At 44.3% G+C, this 21,530-nt stretch overlaps 1 protein-coding gene across 3 annotated transcripts; it reads left to right on the top strand.

Annotated features, from left to right (window-relative positions):
- The first annotated feature begins 896 nt into the window (after window positions 1-896).
- Window positions 897-18,007, top strand: CHRNA1 (cholinergic receptor nicotinic alpha 1 subunit). 3 transcript variants are annotated; one of them, XM_023185999.3, is made up of 9 exons: window positions 897-1,013; window positions 5,942-6,087; window positions 6,197-6,241; window positions 7,914-8,023; window positions 10,762-10,957; window positions 11,436-11,673; window positions 15,051-15,274; window positions 16,785-17,024; window positions 17,349-18,007. In XM_023185999.3, exons 1-9 carry the CDS (start codon window positions 971-973, stop codon window positions 17,478-17,480), a joined length of 1,374 nt encoding a protein of 457 aa, XP_023041767.1. In that variant the 5' UTR covers window positions 897-970; the 3' UTR covers window positions 17,481-18,007. The 3 variants fall into 3 exon arrangements, with proteins under 3 accessions (XP_023041767.1, XP_023041768.1, XP_023041770.1); XM_023186000.2 differs by lacking the exon at window positions 16,785-17,024; XM_023186002.2 differs by lacking the exon at window positions 7,914-8,023 and having other exon boundaries at window positions 959-1,013; window positions 10,898-10,957.
- Window positions 18,008-21,530: the final 3,523 nt, after the last annotated feature.

Below are 21,530 nucleotides of genomic sequence, written 5' to 3'. Positions count from 1 at the left end.
GCAAAGAAGCGCAGCTTGGGTAACAATACTTCTCAGACTGAGAAATTACTATCTGCTGGTTTTTAGGATGTTTTTCAAGCAAGAGAATTGAAAAGCTGAACCACTCTGCTCTTTGCTTCCCTGAGTGAGAGAGTGGGCAGAGGAATGGATGGAAGGAGGCAGGGACCCGGAACAACTGCTGATGCAGTGGGACATTTTTTCCCGATAATTACTCTTCACTTGAATCACAGTGCACTGGACGTGGGCAATTTGCTCCAGCTAATGGTTCGTGTGGGATAAGTATTGCCTGATACAGAGGCAGGGGTTGGAACAGCCACTCTGGGAGCCAGTAAAGTCAGTTTTATGGAAGAAGCTGTCTTTGTTAAAAACCAAACCCAATCAACATGGGGGCTCTCCAGCAGCAGACTCAACACCAGCTACACTCTTCTGAAATCCAGGCAGTCACAAAAGCCCCCGGCACCCTCAGCCTAACACTGAAGCAGAGGAAATGAAACTGAAGCCATGTTTGCAGAATGTGGATTTTTGTGGTTTAGGACAAACAGCTGACTATCTACTCAGACCAAATGTCCCTAATCAAATCAACCCACAGAGATGAGGTTCTGGTTTACACAAAAGGGAAGCGGTTTGCTCACCATTCAAAATAATTCCTTCCTTTCTATACATTTTTTTTTTTCATTAAGATCTGACTCCTGGTGCATTTAAAATATAACGCAGTTCATACTCAGCTTGTCAAGGGTAAGCAATTGTGTAAAGTGAGGCACATTTGTAGTGGTGTACAGTGCCAGTAACTCCCTGGGCTCCAGGGCTGAGGGCAGCCCAGCTGTCGCTCCCGCAAACAGGTGGTGTAAAACAATAGCTCTAGTGAGCCGGTTTGCTTTCCAAACCCTCCAGCAGCCAAGCACCCAGTCAGAGTGCCAGTGAGAAGTACAGGCCACCACTCTGCCCTAGTCCACACCAGCTCCGGTGGCCCATGGAGCCCTGGCCTCTCCTCCTGCTCTTTAGCCTTTGCTCAGGTAAGTGCTGGGGTCAGGGGATGGGGGAGGGCTCTCCTTTGAGGCTAAAGTCCTGGAGGCCCCCAAATCAAAGTCTTGCTTCTTTGATGAGACCACAAAACGGCAGATCCTCCCCAACCAGAGGCTGCTCTGTCAATTTCTTCCTGATGTTAACTTGATTGAGTTTTTGGATAAAGATTTTTAGTTTGCGTTATCTAATTAAAATAGAAACTGCCTGATCAAAGACTTCAAGGTACACACACACGTCTCTCCCTCCATCATGCCTGGCAGCCAACTCATCCCTCTGAACACTCTGCACCACTTGTAGGACCTGGACCACTTGTGGACCATGGTAGTGTCCTGGGGTTCATATTTAAACAACCACAGAGACTTAGAACAGTGCCTTATAATCACAAACAATGGAATTAACAAGTCCTTTTACTGCCCCAGGAGAATTCTAATAATAAAGAGGACTGATTGACAGCTACATGTGCTGGAGATAGAAACCAGTTAATAATCATAACTAAACTCTCTCCACAGAGACAGAAGTATTTTGTAATTTTTTTGAATTTGTGAAGTAAAAAAGAAATTCCATATGAATGCATTCCTATCTACTTTTTTTTTTTTTTTAAAGGATGTTACTATATATAGGTTTGGGTTTGAATTGAAACTATAAAACCTTGCACAGCATTTGACCTGCATTCTACTCTGGAATGTGTCCTAACACAGCAGCTGAAACACCGTCCTGAATCCCAGACTTCCGCTAGAGGGAAACAGGAGATGTTTGCTGATTGCTTCACATAAAAGTTTACTGGTGATATCATCCCAACTGAGAAACAAGGTGGCTGACATCCTGTGATTTTTCATTTCCAATATTGCTCTGAAAAACACAAGCCTTCTGGGCAAGAGGCAAAAAGCTTTATTATTAATTTTTTTCAATAGCAGAGTTGAGTGAAAGAGCCTAAACTCAGATAAATTATATCCTGTGGGATTTGGACTCTGTCCAATCAAAGCTGACTTGGTGTGTGTGTGTGTGCAAAACGACACTCACTGAAAAATTCTTAAATGATATGCTTTAATGTAAAAATCCTTAAGAGAGCTCTTAGGATTTTGGTTATTGCTAACCAAAAATGCATGATTAGCTATTAAAGAAGTTGTGATATGTATTTAGGGCAAATCTCGAGTTTGCTGGCATTGATTTCCATGGGTGTTTTATAGAAATTTAGAGCTAGATCAGGCAGTCCAACATCTTCAATTTTTTATTACAAGGAAGCTAAAGCTGACCTGCCCAAGGTCACTTAATTTATACATTTTGGAATGTGGTCAGTTGGAGACTCGGTTTATTACATTCAGTCAGAAAACACAGCCTGAACTAGCCAAAGGTAGCAAGAGATACAGGATCAGGTTAAGATAATAATGATCTAAGATAATAATGATCTAATAAGGACTAGTAACAGTTCAGACTTTGTTTTGACCAGCCCGGGGAGCTATTTCCTACAGACAAATACAAATGGAACCAGTGTGGTACAAAAGGAGCACTTTGAAATTGTGGTTGAGTTTCCCTTCTTAGAGTCAGTCCTTTGTGGACAAAATTGTCGTTTATATCAGGGACTCTTTCACTGTGTTAGCTTAACACAGCATGATCTCTGTTCTATTTATACAGCACTTTTCACTTCAACTTTTTCTTCTCTTTGTCTCTGGAATCCCAAGCACTTCATTGCCATCTTTCTTATGGCATATCACTTTCCAACTTGTTCACAGTTATTTACGTAAATGACAAATGTCAATCTCCATGAGGGTAGGAAAAAGGATTCACTTTTGAATATCTCAAAGCTCCCAGAACAATGCTTTGCTTACAGTAAATGCTCAATAAATAGTTCATGAATAAATTAATGTTACCATCATCTGAATAAAGATTACAAATATATTCTTGCTAAAAAAGGAGATTTGACATTATTTAATATTTTATCTGCATATTTGTTTATTTATGCCCTACCTTTTTACAAAAGTATTTACTGTGATTCACTGAATCCGTGAAGAACTAATCCAACTCTCCGGGCCATATTGGAGTTGGGAAGGGAATCATAGAGTTCTGACTTTGAGTCCTGTGAGTTTTCTATCACTCTACCCTGCTTTGGGGAGGAAAAAAGAAAAGAATACCAGTGAACCGATCTAAGAAATGAAGCCCTCCTTCCTTACAAATTCCTTATGGAAGGAACAGGCACCTTGTTATTGGCTAGAGTGGGAGAGGAGGAGGTGACTGTCGCTGAAATGCTGATTATGCCTGCTTCTGTCATCCTCCCCTCCTCTTAGTGGGCCATAGGGTTGCTCTGTGTAGTCCTCCTGCTACATAATGCTGACCATCTGCTCTGTCCTCTGCTTTCTAATATGTTCTTCCTGTCAAACTGGAGTGAACAGTCATTTAAAAATAAGCAGCCCAAGGCAAGGCCAAAGCAACAGCTTCAAATTCAGTGGCCAAGGCGCTCAGTAATCCATTCCAGTCTGCAACCCCACCGTGGGAGGGATGAGGCCCAGGATAGAAAATGCATGGAGGACAGAAGGATTATCAAGTCCCAGGGGCTCAATGGGGTGGTTGCAAAAACTGGATCTTCAAACAACATATTCCCTTCAAGAGTCCTCAGATGCAGGTGGTTTTGGGGAAATGTCATGTGAAATCTCTGCATGGTTGGGCACTGAGTGCCGTCGGAACATTTTGGGTTCAGAAAATCTGTGAAACCAGCCACGTGAGGTGGCTCTTGCCTGTAATCCCAGCACTTTGGGAGGACAAGGTGGGTGGACGGCTTGAGTTCAGGAGTTTGAGACCAGCCTGAACAACGTGGCAAAACCCCGTCTCTACAAAAAATACAAAAATTAGCTGGGTGTGGTGGTGCACGCCCAGGTAATTTTTGTATTTTTTATAGAGATGGGGTCCCAGCTGCTTGGTTGGGGGAGGTTGAGGTGAGAGGATTGCTTGAGCCTGGGAGGTCGAGGCGGCAGTGAGCTGTGATTGTGCTACTGCACTGCAGCCTCAGCAATAACTTGCGGAAAGGGGAGATCTGGTTACGTGAATGAAGGCAAATGGATCATGTGTCTACTTCCTCTCCCAGCTCTGAACACGCAGTCCCCAACGCACGGAAGGCTTGAGTTACAAAGATCCTTCATAAGACACTTGGGATTTGGAACACATTTTCTCCTAGGAATAGTGGCACTTGCAGTTGTGAGTTTCCAGGACAGCTCACAACACACTGTTAGTATCAAGAGTTAGTGCAGGAGCTCAGCGCAGAATGACAGGATTCTAATCCGAGCTTTGCCCTTACTGGTCACATGACCTTGGACAAGTGGTCCAACCTCCCTGAATTTCAGGTGAGGATGTCTGCCCGCCTGCTTCATCTGAGGCTGATGAAGATTGAAAAGAGCTGTAGATAGAAAAGGGGGCCGTGGGTTCTGAGAGTATTAGATGATATTGCTCTCTATCCTGAAGGAAATGTAGTAAAGATTCCTTAGAATCGCTCATGTTCCAACTAGGAGCCCCAGACCCAGGTCAACAAAGCACAGTTTTCACTCTACTTTAACAACTTAACTAGGACGTGTACCTGCCAGCAGTGGTATTTTTAAAAATCGTGGTAAAATACCCATTTCATAAAATTTACCATTTTAACTACTTTACTTTATTTTATTTTTTTTTTTTTGAGACGGAGTCTCGCTCTGTCGCCCAGGCTGGAGTGCAGTGGCCGGATCTCAGCTCACTGCAAGCTCCGCCTCCCGGGTTTACGCCATTCTCCTGCCTCAGCCTCCCGAGTAGCTGGGACTACAGGCGCCCGCCACCTCGCCCGGCTAGTTTTTTGTATTTTTTAGTAGAGACGGGGTTTCACTGTGTTAGTTAACTACTTTAAAGTATACAATTCAGTGGCATTAAGTACATTCATATGTTATATGACCATCACCACTATCTATTTTCAGAACGTTTTCATCACCCCAAAGGGAAACATCATGCACATTAAGGAGTCTCACCCCAACCTTCTCTCCCCTCAGTCCCTGGTAACTCCTGCTCTGCTTTCTCTCTGTATGGATTTACCTATTCTGGATTCTTCATGTAGATGAAATCATACAATATTTGCCCCATTATGTCTGGCTTCTTTCACTTAGCAAAATGCTTCCAAGCTCCATCCATGTTGTAGCATGTCAGTACATCATTCCTTTATTCCTTTTTCATGTCTGAATAATAGTTCATAAGTATACCATAATTTGTCCATCCATTTACCTGTTGATGGACACTTGAGTTGTTTTCACCCTTTGGCTATGGTAAATAATGCTGCTCTTCTTTTGGGTGTGGACCCAGGAGTGGAATTGCTGGATCGTATGGTAACTGTGTTTAACTTGTTGAGGAACTGCCATTTTACATTCCCACCAGCAACATATGAGGTTCCAGTTTCTCTGCAACCTTCCCAACCCTTATTATTTTCCACTTGTTAATTATGGCCACTCTAGAGGGTTTGAACCAGCATCAATTTTGGCTGTTCATGGCATCATGAGATCTGACGCAGCCACTCCAAGATTTCATTACACTGCTCTGAAACACTGAGATTGGCTTTTTTGTGGGCTTTTTTTCATGTGTGTGTGTGCGCCTGTGCCTGTGTGTGTATGTGTGTGTGTACCTGGCAAACTTGATTCAGCCAGGCTGTATTAAGGATTGTCACCTGTCCAAAGTACAAGTGTTGTGATTATCTGGCATACCCCACTGTCACCGGGTAAGGGACTGCACCAGCAACTGTAATTGGAAAACAACTTAAGGCAATAACAGCTGCATTTGGGAGCCTTTCAACAAGGAGGGCTGTGTGCCTTCCATTAGAAGGAACTGAGGCATGACCTCATGCCTCAGTTCCTCATGTTCATGTGTTTGGAGGGTGGGGAGCAGAATCTGACAGTGTGGGTGTCATCTGCTGTCTCAGCTGGCCTCGTCCTGGGCTCCGAACATGAGACCCGTTTGGTGGCAAAGCTGTTTAAAGACTACAGCAGCGTGGTGCGGCCAGTGGAAGACCACCACCAGGTCGTGGAGGTCACCGTGGGCCTGCAGCTGATACAGCTCATCAATGTGGTGAGACAAGAGCACTGGGGGTTGCCCACACACCCGGACCTCTCACCCCTGGGTTTCCTCCCCTGGGTCCCCTCTCTCCCCCCAAAAAATGCCTTATTTTTTTTTCCAGGATGAAGTAAATCAGATCGTGACAACCAATGTGCGTCTGAAACAGGTAACTTAGATAGATAATCACATATATGTCACTTTTATTCACTTGAAATTAAACCTGGGCCCAGAGGAAATCAATCTGGATAACAGGGATATATATCAAAATGTTGAAAGTAGATATTTTGAGATGGTAAAAGCATGGATCCTGTTTGGTTTCGGTTTTGCTTTTTTTTTTTTTTTTTTCTTTTTAAACTTTAGGGCTTTTTCTGTGTGTATTAGTTTGCTAGGGCTGCCATAACTGGGTGGCTTAAACAACAGAAATTTATGATCTCATAGTTCTGGAAGATAGAAGTCCAGAGTCTAGGTATTGGCAGGGTTGGTGCCTTCTGAGGGCTGTGAGGAAGAATCTGTCCTAGGCCTCTCTCCTCAGCTTGTAGACGACTGTCTTCATGTTCAGATGGCATTCTTCTTGTGTATGTGATACATATACGTATGATATATATGTATATTTAAATACATATATCTATATCTTTAAATTCCCCCTTTCTATGAAGACACCAGTCATATTGAATGAGAGTCTATTTTAATGACTTCATTTTAACATAATTACCTCTGTAAAGAACCTATCTCCAAATTAGGTCACATTCTGAAATACTGGGAGTTAGGGCTTCAGCATGAATTTTAGGGGGATACAACTGAACCCATAGCATTGTGCTTTCCAGCTTTGCTACAATGGGCACATAGAGGTGGAGTACCCCTTTCCCAAAATGCTTGGGACCAGAAGTGTTTCAGATTTTGGAATTTTTTTTTTTTAATTTTGAAATATTTGCATATACTCACCAGTTAAACATCCCAAATCTGAAAATCTGAAATTCAAAATTCTGCAATGAACATTTCCTTGAGTGTCATGTTGGTGCTCAAAAAGTTTTGGATTTTGGAGCATTTCAGATTGCAGATTTGGGATCCTCAACCTGTATTACTTTTCTTTTGAGACAGAGTGTCACTCTGTCGCCCAGGGCGGAGTGCAATGGCACGATCTCGGCTCATCGCAACCTCTGCCTCCCAGGTTCAAGCAATTCTCCTGCCTCAGCCTCCCAAGTAGATGGGATTACAGGTGTCCACCACCACGTCTGGCCAATTTTTGTATTTTTAGTAGAGATGAGGTTTCACCATGTTGGCCAGGCTGGTCTCGAACTCCTGACCTCAGGTGATCCACCCGCCTCAGCCTCCCAAAGTGCTGGGATTACAGGCATGAGCCACCATGCCCAGCCATTACTTTTTATAATGTAGAAAAATATATGGTACTTTTTAAAAATGATGCTGCCTGCTTGAGGAAAATGTTCACACTAGGATCTTTCTCCTTTCCTGGGGGTGGACAGGGTGACATGGTAGATCTGCCACCTCCCAGCTGTGTGACTTGGGGGGTTCCTTTGTTTTCTCATCTGTAGAATGAGGTCAGTAATCACCCTCCCCTCATGGGATTGTTGTGAGGACTAAGTGAGTTAATATAGGTAAGGTAGTTGAAACAGTGTGAGCATGTCATCAGTGCTGTTTGCTGTTCTTATTTACTGAAGTGAAAGCTGAATTCTGAATCCAGCTTTTCTTATGGAAGCACAATTTCTGTCAATACTGAATTCCCATGCACATCAGGGCTCTTGATAATCTTAGATTTTAAAAATAAATCTAATAATCTCCTGTTTTTGACTTTTTAATTAGTTGTATGTCTTTGTTTCTAGCAATGGGTGGATTACAACCTAAAATGGAATCCAGATGACTATGGCGGTGTGAAAAAAATTCACATTCCTTCAGAAAAGATCTGGCGCCCAGACCTGGTTCTCTATAACAAGTGAGCAAACTGCATGGGCGGTGGAGGGCGCTCCTGGGCAGGTGGAGTAAAGTGCCCTAATGGAAGGGCTACGTGCTCGGAATGCTTCTCACCACTGCTAATATTAAATCACCCAGGATGGTGGCTCACACCTATAAACTCAGTACTTTGGGAGGCCAAGGTGGGAGGATTACTTGAGGCCAGGAGTTTGAGATCAGCCTGGGCAACATAGCAAGACAACGTCTCTAGAAAATTAAAAAAATAAATCACTCTAAACCAAGAGCCAAGTTGATGGGCCAAGGGATGCCATACGTTGTCTCACGACTTAAAGAGAAAGGATTACTGCAGCCAAATTGAATCCAGGCTGAGCGTGGGGGACATTTGATCCCTGAGAGTCCCTGAAGCACATGTGGCAACTTTCCAAGGCACCCAAATGCCCTATCGCTGAGTTCCTTGGAATCCAGTGTCCTCCCCACCAACTATTTCTGAGCCTACTGGGGTTGTTACTCATCACATCCTGAACGCCTTCCTGACACCCACTGCTGCTGTTGGCCTGGGATGCCTTCACTGCCCGTCCACTGGGCCCCACGACAGACTGCATGTTGTGAAATTATAATATTATTCAAGACGTTCTAGTCTAATGACACGTTCATTAGCATACGCCCTTCATTTGTCAGGAAATGCTCATTTTCAAAAAGCATCCTTCCCCGGCAGGAGCATGCGACACCGGCCCGGAGGATTTATGGTCTGACATTATACAACATGTGTTGGGGGTCCACAAGCTGTGTGTCCTAGCAGACTCAGGGAAGGTGACAGGGCTAGTGGATGAAAATGATACCCTTTAAGGCAGGCCCTTTCAAGCTTCGATTTTCTGCCACATGTTGTCCAATTATACTTGGGGTTCAAGTTTGAGCCAAATTATTTGATCATTTGTGTAACCTTTTTGGACAAATGGGCTGAGAAAATATCTTTCAGTTTCTCTTTCAGTAGGAATCTGAGAAGAACAAGTAAAATCCTTTGGTTCTTTTGCCAAACTCACTCAGGAACACCCTGGTGAGGAGAGAACTCTCTTTTACTTGCTTATTGGGAGAGACTAAGACAATCCTATGACTCTACCCTTTGGGGCTGCTTTGGGTGGGTCCAATGCCACACAGTTTTCCAGGTAAAGAGCCCACTTCAGTCCCGAGGAAAAACCAATGGGAAGAAAACCTCTTGATTTATGACATGAGGGACCAACATATCCCATGATGTCCCTGAAATCCCAGAGACAGACCCCATCCCGCCCATTCAACACCTATTCTAACACCCTGCCCTCTGCTAAATCCCTTGAACACAGATTGTTGTTTACGGAAAGAGTAAGTTGTCCACTGAATAAGGCCAGCAGAAGTGGCTTATTTGTTTTCTTAGAACCTCCCATGGTGTCTGTATTTTTAAAAATAATAAGTCATTGCCGACATTTGAAAACCAAGAAATATCACATTAAAATCTGTTTTTTAGCCTCTCTAGAAAAATCCAACATTGAAACTTTCAGAATTTTTTTTGAGACAAGGTCTCTCCTCAGTTGTTCAGGCTGGAGTGTTGTGGTGTGATCATAGCTCATTGCAACCTTAAACTCTGGGGGGCTGAGGCAGGAAAATGGCGGGAACCCGGGAGGCGGAGCTTGCAGTGAGCCGAGATCACGCCACTGCACTCCAGCCTGGGTGACAGAGTGAGACTCTGTCTCAAAAAAAAAAAACAAAAAAAATCTAGGTTTCCAGCTTCTGAGGAAGAATCCAAATCTGGCAAGATTGGGCCTTCATTCCCACATGGGCACATCAGGGAACACTGCAAGCTGGCACCTTCCTGACAGGAGAGAGGGGCAGTCTGTTCAGCAGTGTCACCCTGCACTCATTCCTCACCTGTCTGGCCCTGGAGGTATCTGAGTTTGTGACTCCACTCCAGAGAGTTCTAAATCATTCTTTAAAAAGCAGTAGGCCAGTCAGGCACAGTGGTTCACTCCTGTAATCCTAGTACTTTCAGAGGCCAAGGCAGTCTGATCACTTGAGGTCAGGAATTCAGGGCCAGCCTGGTCAACATGGTGAAACCCAGTCTCTATTAAAAATACAAAAAATTAGCCAGGTGTGGTGGCGGGCGCCTATAATCTCAGCTACCTGGGAGGCTGAGGCAGGAGAATTGCTTGAACCTGAGACGTGGAGGTTGCTGTGAGCCAAGATTGCACCATTGCACTCCAGCCTGGGCAACAAAGCGAGATTCTGTCTCAACAACAACAACAACAACAAAACAACAAAAGTAGTAGGAGGCCCCTTCCCTAACCTGCTTGTCACAGTAACAAGCCCCTGGAGGTGCTTTTATGTAAAATTCCTGTTTTTTTTTTACCCAACACAGTACATCAGGGAGGCAATAGATGAAGATTAACATTACGAATACTCCTGAGGGCTGGAAAAATAATCTGGGATGCAGTGGACCCACGTTACCTGTTATTTCTTTAAAACTGTGGGTTCCCACATTCTTTCCCAGATACTCAGATTCAGGGTTTACTTAGAGGGTGTGCAGGACTCTGTATTTTTAACAAGCACCTCAGTGATTCTTATTATCAAATTTGGGAAACATTGCAATAGATAAGAAGTGACACTGCCCGAAAGAGAGCTTCTATAATTAGCACCTGAATAATTAACAGCTGTCTCCTGTTAACATTCCCAAGCAAAATGGAACGCTCATCTGTCACTTGGAGCCATTTTCCTCTTTTATCCCAATTGTAGTGCAGATGGTGACTTTGCTATTGTCAAGTTCACCAAAGTGCTCCTGGACCACACTGGCCACATCACATGGACACCTCCAGCCATCTTTAAAAGCTACTGTGAGATCATCGTCACCCACTTTCCCTTTGATGAACAGAACTGCAGCATGAAGCTGGGTACCTGGACCTATGACGGCTCTGTCGTGGCCATCAACCCGGTAGGTGGTGGCCACATATGATAAGGGTGGTTTCAGGAAAAGTGTGATTCGGGTCTCCAACTTTTCCTTGGAAAATCATAGGCTCTCAGTACCAGTTAGAACTTAGGAATCATCCAGGTTGATGGTTCGAGTTGTTTGGCAAGGGAGAACAAAATGGGAGCTTAAATTAATTTGTTACGCCCAGGCTCAGTCTCAAGAATTTTGATGTAATGGGCCTGGGGTGGCGGTAGGGCATCAGTATGTTTTAAAGCTCCCAGTTGACTTGAATGTGTAGCCAAAATGGAGAATGCTACTAGTCCAAACCCCCTTATGAAATAGGAAAGGAATCTAAGACCTCAAAGCAGTAGTGCCCCAGAGTCCCTCCTGGGTGTGTGACCCACAGAGCTGGAATCTGTGGCCTTGTCACTGCTGATTACAAAATGCTGCCCCTCATCAGGGTGACCCACCTGGGATTTCGAAACCTCATTTCCTTTCTCAGGAAAGCGACCAGCCAGACCTGAGCAACTTCATGGAGAGCGGAGAGTGGGTGATCAAGGAGTCCCGAGGCTGGAAGCACTGGGTGTTCTACTCCTGCTGCCCCAACACCCCCTACCTGGACATCACCTACCACTTCGTCATGCAGCGCCTGCCCCTCTACTTCATTGTCAATGTCATCATCCCCTGCCTGCTCTTCTCCTTCTTAACTGGCCTGGTATTCTACCTGCCCACAGACTCAGGTGGGTGCGGTTGCCATGGCGGCTGCTGCTGACGCTGATGGGTCTCGTGCTGCTATTTTGGGGAAAGCCAGAAATAATCATGTGCTAACAAACAGGCAGAACCATCATCATTAGGAGGGTGCATTTGCTGAGTGGGCGTGTGCAGTGGTGACAGTCACTGTGAATGGAGCTCACAGCTGGGGCAGACATCCAGAGTGGCAGGGAGTTGAACATGACCCTCAAGATGCACGTTGTAGCTCAGGCTGGTTAAAGTACATTAACCACCAATACCTATTTGCTGAATACCAACTGTGTGCCCAGAAATGTGCTGGGTAAGGCATGTGATCCCAGACACTTCTCATGCCACTTCCACGATGAAGTCACTTTCTATATACTGACTAATCCTGGTCTTGTTCCTTTACCCACTGCTCACCACTTGAAAATTCTGCATATAGAGATATGCAGAATCTATTTCCAGATGGCAGCATCTTCACACACAAGACCTTACTTCCCAAGTGGCTATTCTTTCTCACATATCAGCCTAGACAACTTACTCACCTCCTACTGAGTAATCATATCTGTGACATAATTTTATCAAACAACAACAATCTACCAGAAAGGAGGAAAAGGTACCCATCTGCCTGCCAGCAAGTCACTATTCATAAACAATTTACGGCAGACAAGTTTGGAAAAAAGAAAGATACTACAGACAGACCTCAAGCTTATGACAGGTAGCAATTTTTGTCAAAATGACTTAAAAAAACACCCACAAACTTTAAATCCAACCTGCCAACTAGGAAAAAAGATTATTCATTTACTCAATGAATACTTGTTGAACAAATATTATGTGGCAGATAGACCGTAGAGAATAAGACAGAAAGTGCCTCACCCCACAGAGTGCATGTTCCAGTGACTGCATTCGGGGTTTTGTTTTTGTTTTTGTTTTGAGACTGGGTCTCATTCTGTTGCCCAGGCTGGAGTACAGTGGCGTGATCACGGCTCACTGCAGCCTCAACCTCCTAAGCCCAAGTGATCCTTTCACCTCAGCCTCCTGAGTTGCTGGGACTACAGGTGTGTGCCACCACACTTGGCTAATTTTTGTATTTTTTGTAGAAACGGCATTGTACCATGTTGCCGAGGCCAGTCTTGAACTCCTGGGCTCAAATGATCTGCCCACCTCGGCCTCCCAAAGTGCTGGGATTACAGGTGTGAGCCACTGTGCCTGCCCTGCACTCATTTTTAAACAAATTATCACAAACACAATTTTTTCAACTTTCTAATCAAATGCAACTTTTTACATTAAAAAAATAAATAGAGATGGAGTCTTGCTCTGTTGCCCAGGCTAGTCTCAAACTCCTGACCTCAAGTGATCCCCCCTTGCCTTGGCCTCCCAAGGTGTTAGGATTACAAGCATGAGCCACTGCACCAGGCCCTCAAATGAAACTTTTAAAAATAAAAACACTGGCCGGGCGCGGTGGCTCAAGCCTGTAATCCCAGCACTTTGGGAGGCTGAGACGGGTGGATCACGAGGTCAGGAGATCAAGACCATCCTGGCTAACACAGTGAAACCCCGTCTCTACTAAAAAATACAAAAATCTAGCCGGGCGAAGTGGCGGACGCCTGTAGTCCCAGCTACTCGGGAGGCTGAGGCAGGAGAATGGCGTAAACCCGGGAGGCGGAGCTTGCAGTGAGCTGAGATCCGGCCACTGCACTCCAGCCTGGGCGACAGAGCGAGACTCCATCTCGAAAGAAGGAAAGAAAGGAAGAAAGGAAGAAAGGAAGAAAGAAGGAAAGAAGGAAAGAGAGGGAGGAAGGAAAGAAAGAGAGGGAGGAAGGAAGGAAGGCAGGCAGGCAGGCACTTAGGACAAAGATTATGCTTGATCATAAATGTTGGCTATTATTATTATAATTATTATTAATCAAGAAATTTTATACAAGCGGACAAATATTTTGTATTTGTAATTGTCTTCTTTTTCACTTGGAAAGGTTTTCCTACCCACCGGGTAGAATTGACAATTTCTTGTTTGCATCCACGCTGTATCCTACACATACATACATATTCTATACATATTCTAGAATCTGGAAGCAGCCAGTAGGGGAAAGCTTCATCATCGAAAGCAGGGTAACACAAGGGTTTCCAGCAGCACCGACAGCAAGGCCAGCCCAGAGAAAGTCCCTCCCAGAGCTTCTCTGCTGCATCTAGTAAAAGATTTTTCATTTACTCAATGAATATTTGTTCAACAAATATTCATTTGTGAGATCAAGCCTCACAAAAATACCTCAGTGCCATTCGGCCCCTGACCCTCCTGCTGCCAAGTTTGCTCAGCCAAAACCCTCCTGAGATCAAAGGGTCTGCAGAAAAAAGGTGGGGGCTGGGGAAATCCCTGCTCCATTAGTATGCAAAACAAAACAAACAAAACAAGAAATAAGTGAGAAGACAAACTTCCTCTTACATGAAAATGAGACAGTGAGTGGTGTGAAACCACTGTATCAGAAGATCACTCAGGAGGCCAAGGAGAACTCCTTAGCCTTTCAGATTTTGTCCTTTTCTTGGGTTTTGGTCTTACAGCTTGCTCCCTTAATAACAAAGAAACGTGTACTTCCAGGCTGCCCATTCATCTGCTGGGTAATAAGTAGGCCAGGGGTGGTTCACTTTTATGAGGTTTAATGCATCCTGCTGCAGAAGGGAAATGCCACACCAAGTCCAGCTTTTCCACCCAGAACTCCTTTCAGTTTCCTGGGTTCCACCAAGGATCAGAAATCTGGAGCATGAGATGAAATATTGTTCCATTTTCTGCTTGGCAGCCTCTAATGGAAATGCTTGCCACTGGCTGCTGTCAGAAAAGTTAAGGTATGGAGGTTACACAGGAAATTCTGCAGAAAAATTACTTTGAGATTTCCCAGCATAACTTTGAGAACATGTCGGTCACATTCCTCTTACCCTTGGGTTTCAGTGAATGAGTTTGCTTGGGCTGCCACACAAAACACCACAGACTGGGAGGCTTAGATAACAGAAATGTAATTTCTCACAGTTCTGGAGACTAGAATTCCAAGATCAAGGTGCCAGCAGAGTTGGTTTCTTGTGAGGCCTCTCTCCTTGGTTTGTAATGGCCATCTTCTTCCTGTGTCCCATGGCCTTCCGTCCACGCATCTGTGTCCTAATTCCTCTCCTAATAAGGACACCGGTCATACTTGATTACTCACTACCCCATATCACCTCATTTTCATTTAATTACCTCCTTAAAGTCCCTGTCTTCAAATAGAGTCACATTCTTAGGTCCCAGGACTCAGGACTTCCACATAGAAATGGTGGGGTGGGAGGAACACTGCAGCCCAACCCAGATAGGTGGTTGTGGGATTTTTTTTTTCTTTTTTTTCTTTTTTTCTTGTCTTTCCAGGGGAGAAGATGACTCTGAGCATCTCTGTCTTACTGTCTTTGACTGTGTTCCTTCTGGTCATCGTGGAGCTGATCCCCTCCACGTCCAGTGCTGTACCCTTGATTGGAAAATACATGCTGTTCACCATGGTGTTCGTCATTGCCTCCATCATCATCACTGTCATCGTCATCAACACACACCACCGCTCACCCAGCACCCATGTCATGCCCGACTGGGTGCGGAAGGTGAGTGGAGAGGCCCTTGCAGACTCCACGCGGGGGCACATCTACAGGCCTCCCCTTCAAGGAACCAGTGGGTTTCTAGCTAATACTTTAGCTAATACTTGGGGCTATTTAGGAACTGAGTTCTTTTTTTTTTTTTTTTTTTTTTGAGACAGAGTCTCGCTCTGTCACCCAGGCTGGAGTGCAGTGGCGCCATCTCGGCTCACTGCAAGCTCCGCCTCCCGGGTTCACGCCATTCTCCTGCCTCAGCCTCCCGAGTAGCTGGGACTACAGGCGTTCGCCACCAGGCCTGGCTAATTTTTTGTATATTTTTAGTAGAGATGGGGTTTCACCGTGCTGGCCAGGATGGTCTTGATCTCCTGACCTTGTGATCTGCCCACCTCGGCCTCCCAAAGTGCTGGGATTACAGGCGTGAGCCACCACGCCCAGCCGAAAGTGAGTTCTTTCTGGGCTTTAGAATTTTTGGAAGGAACTTTCTTTGGCCTCTTTTTAGGAATAAATAACTCCTGTAGCCTTCCCAGAGAGAAAAGAAAAACAGAATTAACAAAGCTCATTTCAAATTCAAGTTTAAAGAATCTCTTTAATTAGAGAAGATCAACAAACGGCTCTTTTTATTGAAATGCCGTGAAATTCTCGAGATTTCTTTTGTATGTTTTCCAATTTGTGAACAGACTGGCTGATTTTTTGCTGGTGAAATCATCTGTTGAGAATTGAATGAGGGCTGGAGATGGGGAGGTTCCTGATGAGACAGGGTCAAAAGGTGACTTTTAGTGAAGGACTTGCTCTCAAATATTTATGTTACTGAATTTAAAAATTTAACATTTCAAATATGTCTTTCTTTGACAAAACTTAACAGAGACACTGAAGTCCAGGATCTTTTGTGCAGAATGTAAAATATTTGTCAGGAATTGACAAAAGAAGCTATTGCTTAAAGTCCAGGATGTTTAGTGCAGAATGTAAAATATTTGTCAGGAATTGACAAAAGAAGCTACTGCTCACAATGTACTCTTTTAAGAGGAGAGTAAGAGTCCCTGTTTCTGTAAAGGCTGTTAGATGGCTCCTGGCAATACCTGTACTGCAGTTTCTTCAGGAACAGGAAACAGAAGAAAACAGTCTAGCCGTTTTGTGGGATACATTTGAAGTGGAGGGGCCCCTTCTTTAACCATTTGATGTGGGTGACACATTGCTAAGGCAGTTTCCATACCTGTAGGGGATCCTGAAGCTTTTAAGCTCATTGGTGGCCCCAGGTCGATGACTGCACATGGGCTCCCTCCGGTGGCGAACTTCTCACATTACAGAATCATCACTGTTAACCATAGCCATTTCACAGGACCCAGGATACAGAGGGATCTTTGAAAAAATCTAGTATAGTTCTTTCGTTTTAAGGGCAAGAAGACTGAAGCCCAGAAAAACGGAATGACCTGCCCCAAATCACATTGATAGTTCAAAGACAGAGTTTTATGCTTTCCTCGTGGACAATAATTCTCATGCATGGATTTCTTTTCTATATTAGGTTTTTATCGACACTATCCCAAATATCATGTTTTTCTCCACAATGAAAAGACCGTCTAGAGAAAAGCAAGACAAAAAGATTTTTACAGAAGACATTGATATCTCCGACATTTCTGGAAAGCCAGGGCCTCCACCCATGGGCTTCCACTCTCCCCTGATCAAACACCCCGAGGTGAAAAGTGCCATCGAGGGCATCAAGTACATCGCAGAGACCATGAAGTCAGACCAGGAGTCTAACAATGTAAGCTTTGTGGCTTGAAATCCACGCCTCTGGGTTTAAATGGCCAAATGCATAAGCACAGATGGTGAGTTTGACTTGACAAGTAGGTGGCGTACAACAGGCAGCTACTGACCTGAGATGAACCCTGGTGACCACCTCTAGACCACCTTAGTAAGTTATCACTTTGTAAATAATCTATTCAAAAAATAAAGATAATGTCAGCCAAGGGACGGCAGGACTTAGAGATCTACAAATTAAAGGGCCCGTAGATGATGCAAAGCACAAACGTTGTGAGTCCAGAAACCACCTGAGGGAAACTCTGTCTAACATTTTCCTCTCTCCCAGGCGGCGGAGGAGTGGAAGTACGTTGCAATGGTGATGGACCACATTCTCCTCGGAGTCTTCATGCTCGTCTGCATCATTGGAACTCTAGCTGTGTTTGCAGGTCGACTCATTGAATTAAATCAGCAAGGATGAGCAGAAAGTGAGCTGAGCCTAGTTCTGCCCCAGAACCTACCAGAGCAAAGAAGGGCAGGAAAGGAAGATTTGTCTGCTTGCTACACTCACACTTATCAAACGTGTAATCTTCTGTACTTATTATCGATAAGATTTACCTTTATGTAAGTTTATAGCCTTGAAGTGTTTTCACATTGCTTCTCCCTTTAGTTCTGCTGTCTCCCTGAAGAGCGAACCCTCTTTAGTAAATGAAACTACTCACTAAAAAAAGTGTTCATTTCCAGTGTCTGGAAGAGTTTTTCCCAGGATAACTGAGGTTTTCTGTTGCATTGTCATTGCTGTTATATTTATGTGTTTACTTATTTTGTCTAACCACGAGACCACTAGGGAGTTGCTGATGTTCTTTTTTAAATGTAGTGTTTCCTTTGCTTAACAGTCAGTTTTGTACCTACTAAGAAAACTCCATCTACCAGTCCTAAAGAGATAAGGCATTTGATTCAGAGAGAGACGAAGCAGTAGAAATGAAATAAACTAAAATGCAAACTGCATTAAAAATCCATGGGTTTTTTTGTTTGTTTGATTGTTTTTTGAGACAGGGTCTTACTCCTATCACCCAGGCTAGAGTGCAGTGGCCCCATCTCATCTCACTGCAGCCTCCACTTGCCAGACTCAGGTGATTCTACAGGTGCACATCACCACACCCAACTAACTTTTGTATTTTTTGCAGGGACAGGGTTTTGCCATGTTGCCTAGGCTGGTCTCAAACACCTGGGCTCAAGTGATCCGCCCACCTTGGCCTCCCAAAGTGCTGGGATTATAGGTGTGAGCCACTGCCCTTGACAAAAATTCCATATTTTAAAGCAGATTTCTAGACCTGAGAAGTGAGAGAAGGTTTGCCCGTCTCATATGGCACCTGGGCTTGATCAGGGTCTGAAGGGAAACAAGTCCTAACAGTAGGGCCTAGGCACTATGGAAATCGTCTTGCTTGTATGGGTTTACTTCATCCTCATACCCTTCATAAAATCCTAGAATGTCCCTGTTTTACAAATGAGAAAACTAAATTTCAGGGAAATTGTGTAATGTCCCTATTTTACAAATGAGAAAATTGAATTTCAGGGAGGTTAAGTTCTTTGCTCAACTTAAAGAACTGAGATTTGAATCCAGACTTTGAGATTCCAAAGCAACTCCAGGCTGGGTCAGTTTGTCTGTTCACTGGCTCTCCCAGCCACCCCTGGCTCCATCTAGGCCATCCTGTAACTCTGCTCAGTGTTTTCAAGAATTTCAGTCTCAGCAAAAAACCATCTTTCTGTCTTCCCAATTAAAATTCCTGCCTTCCCCCTGCTACCAGCCCTTATTCCAATCATGTTCAAGGTTCAAGTCCTATAAATGAAACCAGAAATGTATTACACATCACCATTTCTAAAATTCTGAAGAAGTAAGTAGAAGAGAAAATGATTTTTTTTCATATTGTAAACTTTAATCCACAATATAGTTTACGCAAGAACTAGAAACTGTGCAGCTACAGGCCAGGCTTAGTTGATGGCCTCCAAATCACCATAATCCAACTGTATTTGTCAAGGTTCTCCAGAAACACAAAGCCAATAAGATATGTGTGTGTCTCACAGTTTCTAGTTGTAGAGTAAACTATATTATGGATTAAAGTTTATAAGATGAAAAGAAATAATATATATGAGAAATCATAAATATATCTATGAGGCTAAAAAGTCCCACAACAGGTTGTCTGCAAGCTGGGATTCCAGTAGCATGGCTCAGTCCAAATCTGAAGGCTTCAGAACCAGGAAAGCCCATGGGATAATTCTCAGTCCAAGGCTGAAGGCCCAAGAACCCAGAGGGAACATCAGTCTCAGTCCTGGAGTCCAAAAGTCAGAGAGCCTGGAGTTCTGATGTCCAAGGGCAAGAGGAAGAGGGTGTCCCAGCTCCAAGAAGAGAGACACAAGTTTGCCTTTCCCTGCCTTTTTGTGTTCTATCTGGGCCCCCAGCCAACTGGGTGGTGCCCACCCACATTGAGGACAGATCTTCCCCACTCAGTCTGACTGACACATCAGACTCCTGTGGAAACAAATATACCCAGAGATGATGTTTTACCAGTTCTCTAGCTATGCCTTAATCCTGTCAAGTCGACACCTAAAATTAACCATCACAAACCCACCCCTTGTCAACTTGGCACCCATACCCATCTCCTTAAACCATACTTGGTCTCCAAATAAAGACAATAACAAGTTAAGAGTTCACCCAGCGTGATACAGCTATCCTGCATTCAACCAAAAATGCATTAACCCCTGCCCCAGAAAGGAGGTCAAGTCCTTGATTGATGTTTACTCCTCCCGTGAGATCCCATATGATGTAAAATTAACAATACTTCAATACTGATATAAAGTCAATATCTTATGCTACATAAGAGAGAGGAATGAAAACAAAGATATTTGCTTAATATATGTATATACATACAAATGTATTTTTAACAAATGGGAGGAAACACTCATGACAATTATGGTCCTCATTTCTGTAACTGGCTATGTGGTCATAGCTGGTATTTGTAACTACCTCCTTCCACTACCCATTCTGTATTCCCTTTGCCTCCAGCAAGCACCTCAGCTGGTCATGGCACTTTTCCTTGTAGGGTGACCCATGCTTTCATTCCTGAAGGGTCTGGGCCATTTGTAGTCAGTCCTGCCTGAATTGGGTTGCAATTTCCCATTGACCTTAATCATAGGGTATGCTAATGCTGAGAGATGCCCCAAGGGATCTCCTGTATTCCAGACACACTCTTCCTTACCTGCAGTGTGGAGTAGTAGCCCAATTTCCTTTTGGAAGTCCAGTTAATCACCCCAGCCTGTACCATAACTCCCTTCTTAGCCTGTCAACTCAGGGCGTAAGGAGCTCAAAGTGGCCAGGTGGCAGCCTGAACTCCCAGTTCAATGGAATCATTGTTGTGTCTCCTGGTGGAAGCATTCCTCCCTCTGTAACTAAGAACTTTAGGCCAGCAGAGCATAAAGTTGTGCAAATGGGAAGCAAAAATTTTACCAGTGGATCACCAGGGATAATGATGAGTGGTGTCACTCCCATTTTCACCCCTCGATTCCTGAGCCCATGAATCCTGGTTATGGGAGAAACAGGACCATATGCTAGACACTTGATTCAGAGCATATACAGCCTTCTGGAGAATCTTGCCTCAGCCCTACAAAATGCTGTCACTTAGCTGGTGCTGTAACTGCAATGTCAAAAGGCCTTTCCATTGTTCTATAAAGCCAGCTGATTCAGGATAATGGGGAAGATGGTAAGACCAGTGAGTTCAATAAGCATGAGCCCATTGTCACATGTCTTTGCCTACAAAGTGAGTTTCCTGGTCAGAATCAATGCTGTGTGGAATATCATGATGATGGATAAGGCATCTATAAGTCCACAGATGGTAGTTTTGGCAGAAGCATTGCATGCAGGAAAGGCAAATCCACATCCTTGTGTCTATTCCAGTAAGTGTCAGTATTGTAGTACTTGGTAAGTGTCTATTCCAGTAAAGACAAAATGCTACCCTTTCCATGATGGAAGAGGCCCAGTGTAGTCAAGTTGCCCCCAGATAGCTGACTGATCACTCAGAAAATGGTGCCATATTGGGGCTCATCTTTGGTCTCTGATGCTGGCAGATTGGGTTTTCAGTGGGTGACTGTAATCAGGTTGACTTTGGTGAGTGGAAGTCCATGTTGCTGAGTCCATGCATAACCTCCATCCCTGCCACCATGGCCACCTTGTTCATGAGCACATTGGACCATGTCAGGGGTGTCTGGGGAAAAAGGCTGACAATATCCACAGAACAAGTCATCCTAACCACCTGATTATTAAAGACCTGCAGGGTAGGTCTGCAGGCAGGGACAGTCATTGAGCATTCTAAACCAGCCAGGTGAGAGCCAGTGAGAGAGCTGAACTGAGCCCAAAGCAGAGGATGTGTTGAGCAGAGGACAGACTTGAGAGATGTCCAGGAGGAGGGTCTGGATTGGTTGCTGGATGGGGAAGAGGAAGCAGGTGCTGAGATGACCAGCAGGGTCCAGTCAGGGG

This window comes from Piliocolobus tephrosceles, chromosome 11 (genome assembly GCF_002776525.5).
Source record: "Piliocolobus tephrosceles isolate RC106 chromosome 11, ASM277652v3, whole genome shotgun sequence".
Lineage (NCBI taxonomy): Eukaryota > Metazoa > Chordata > Mammalia > Primates > Cercopithecidae > Piliocolobus > Piliocolobus tephrosceles.
This window is presented reverse-complemented; position numbering and strand designations above follow the sequence as displayed.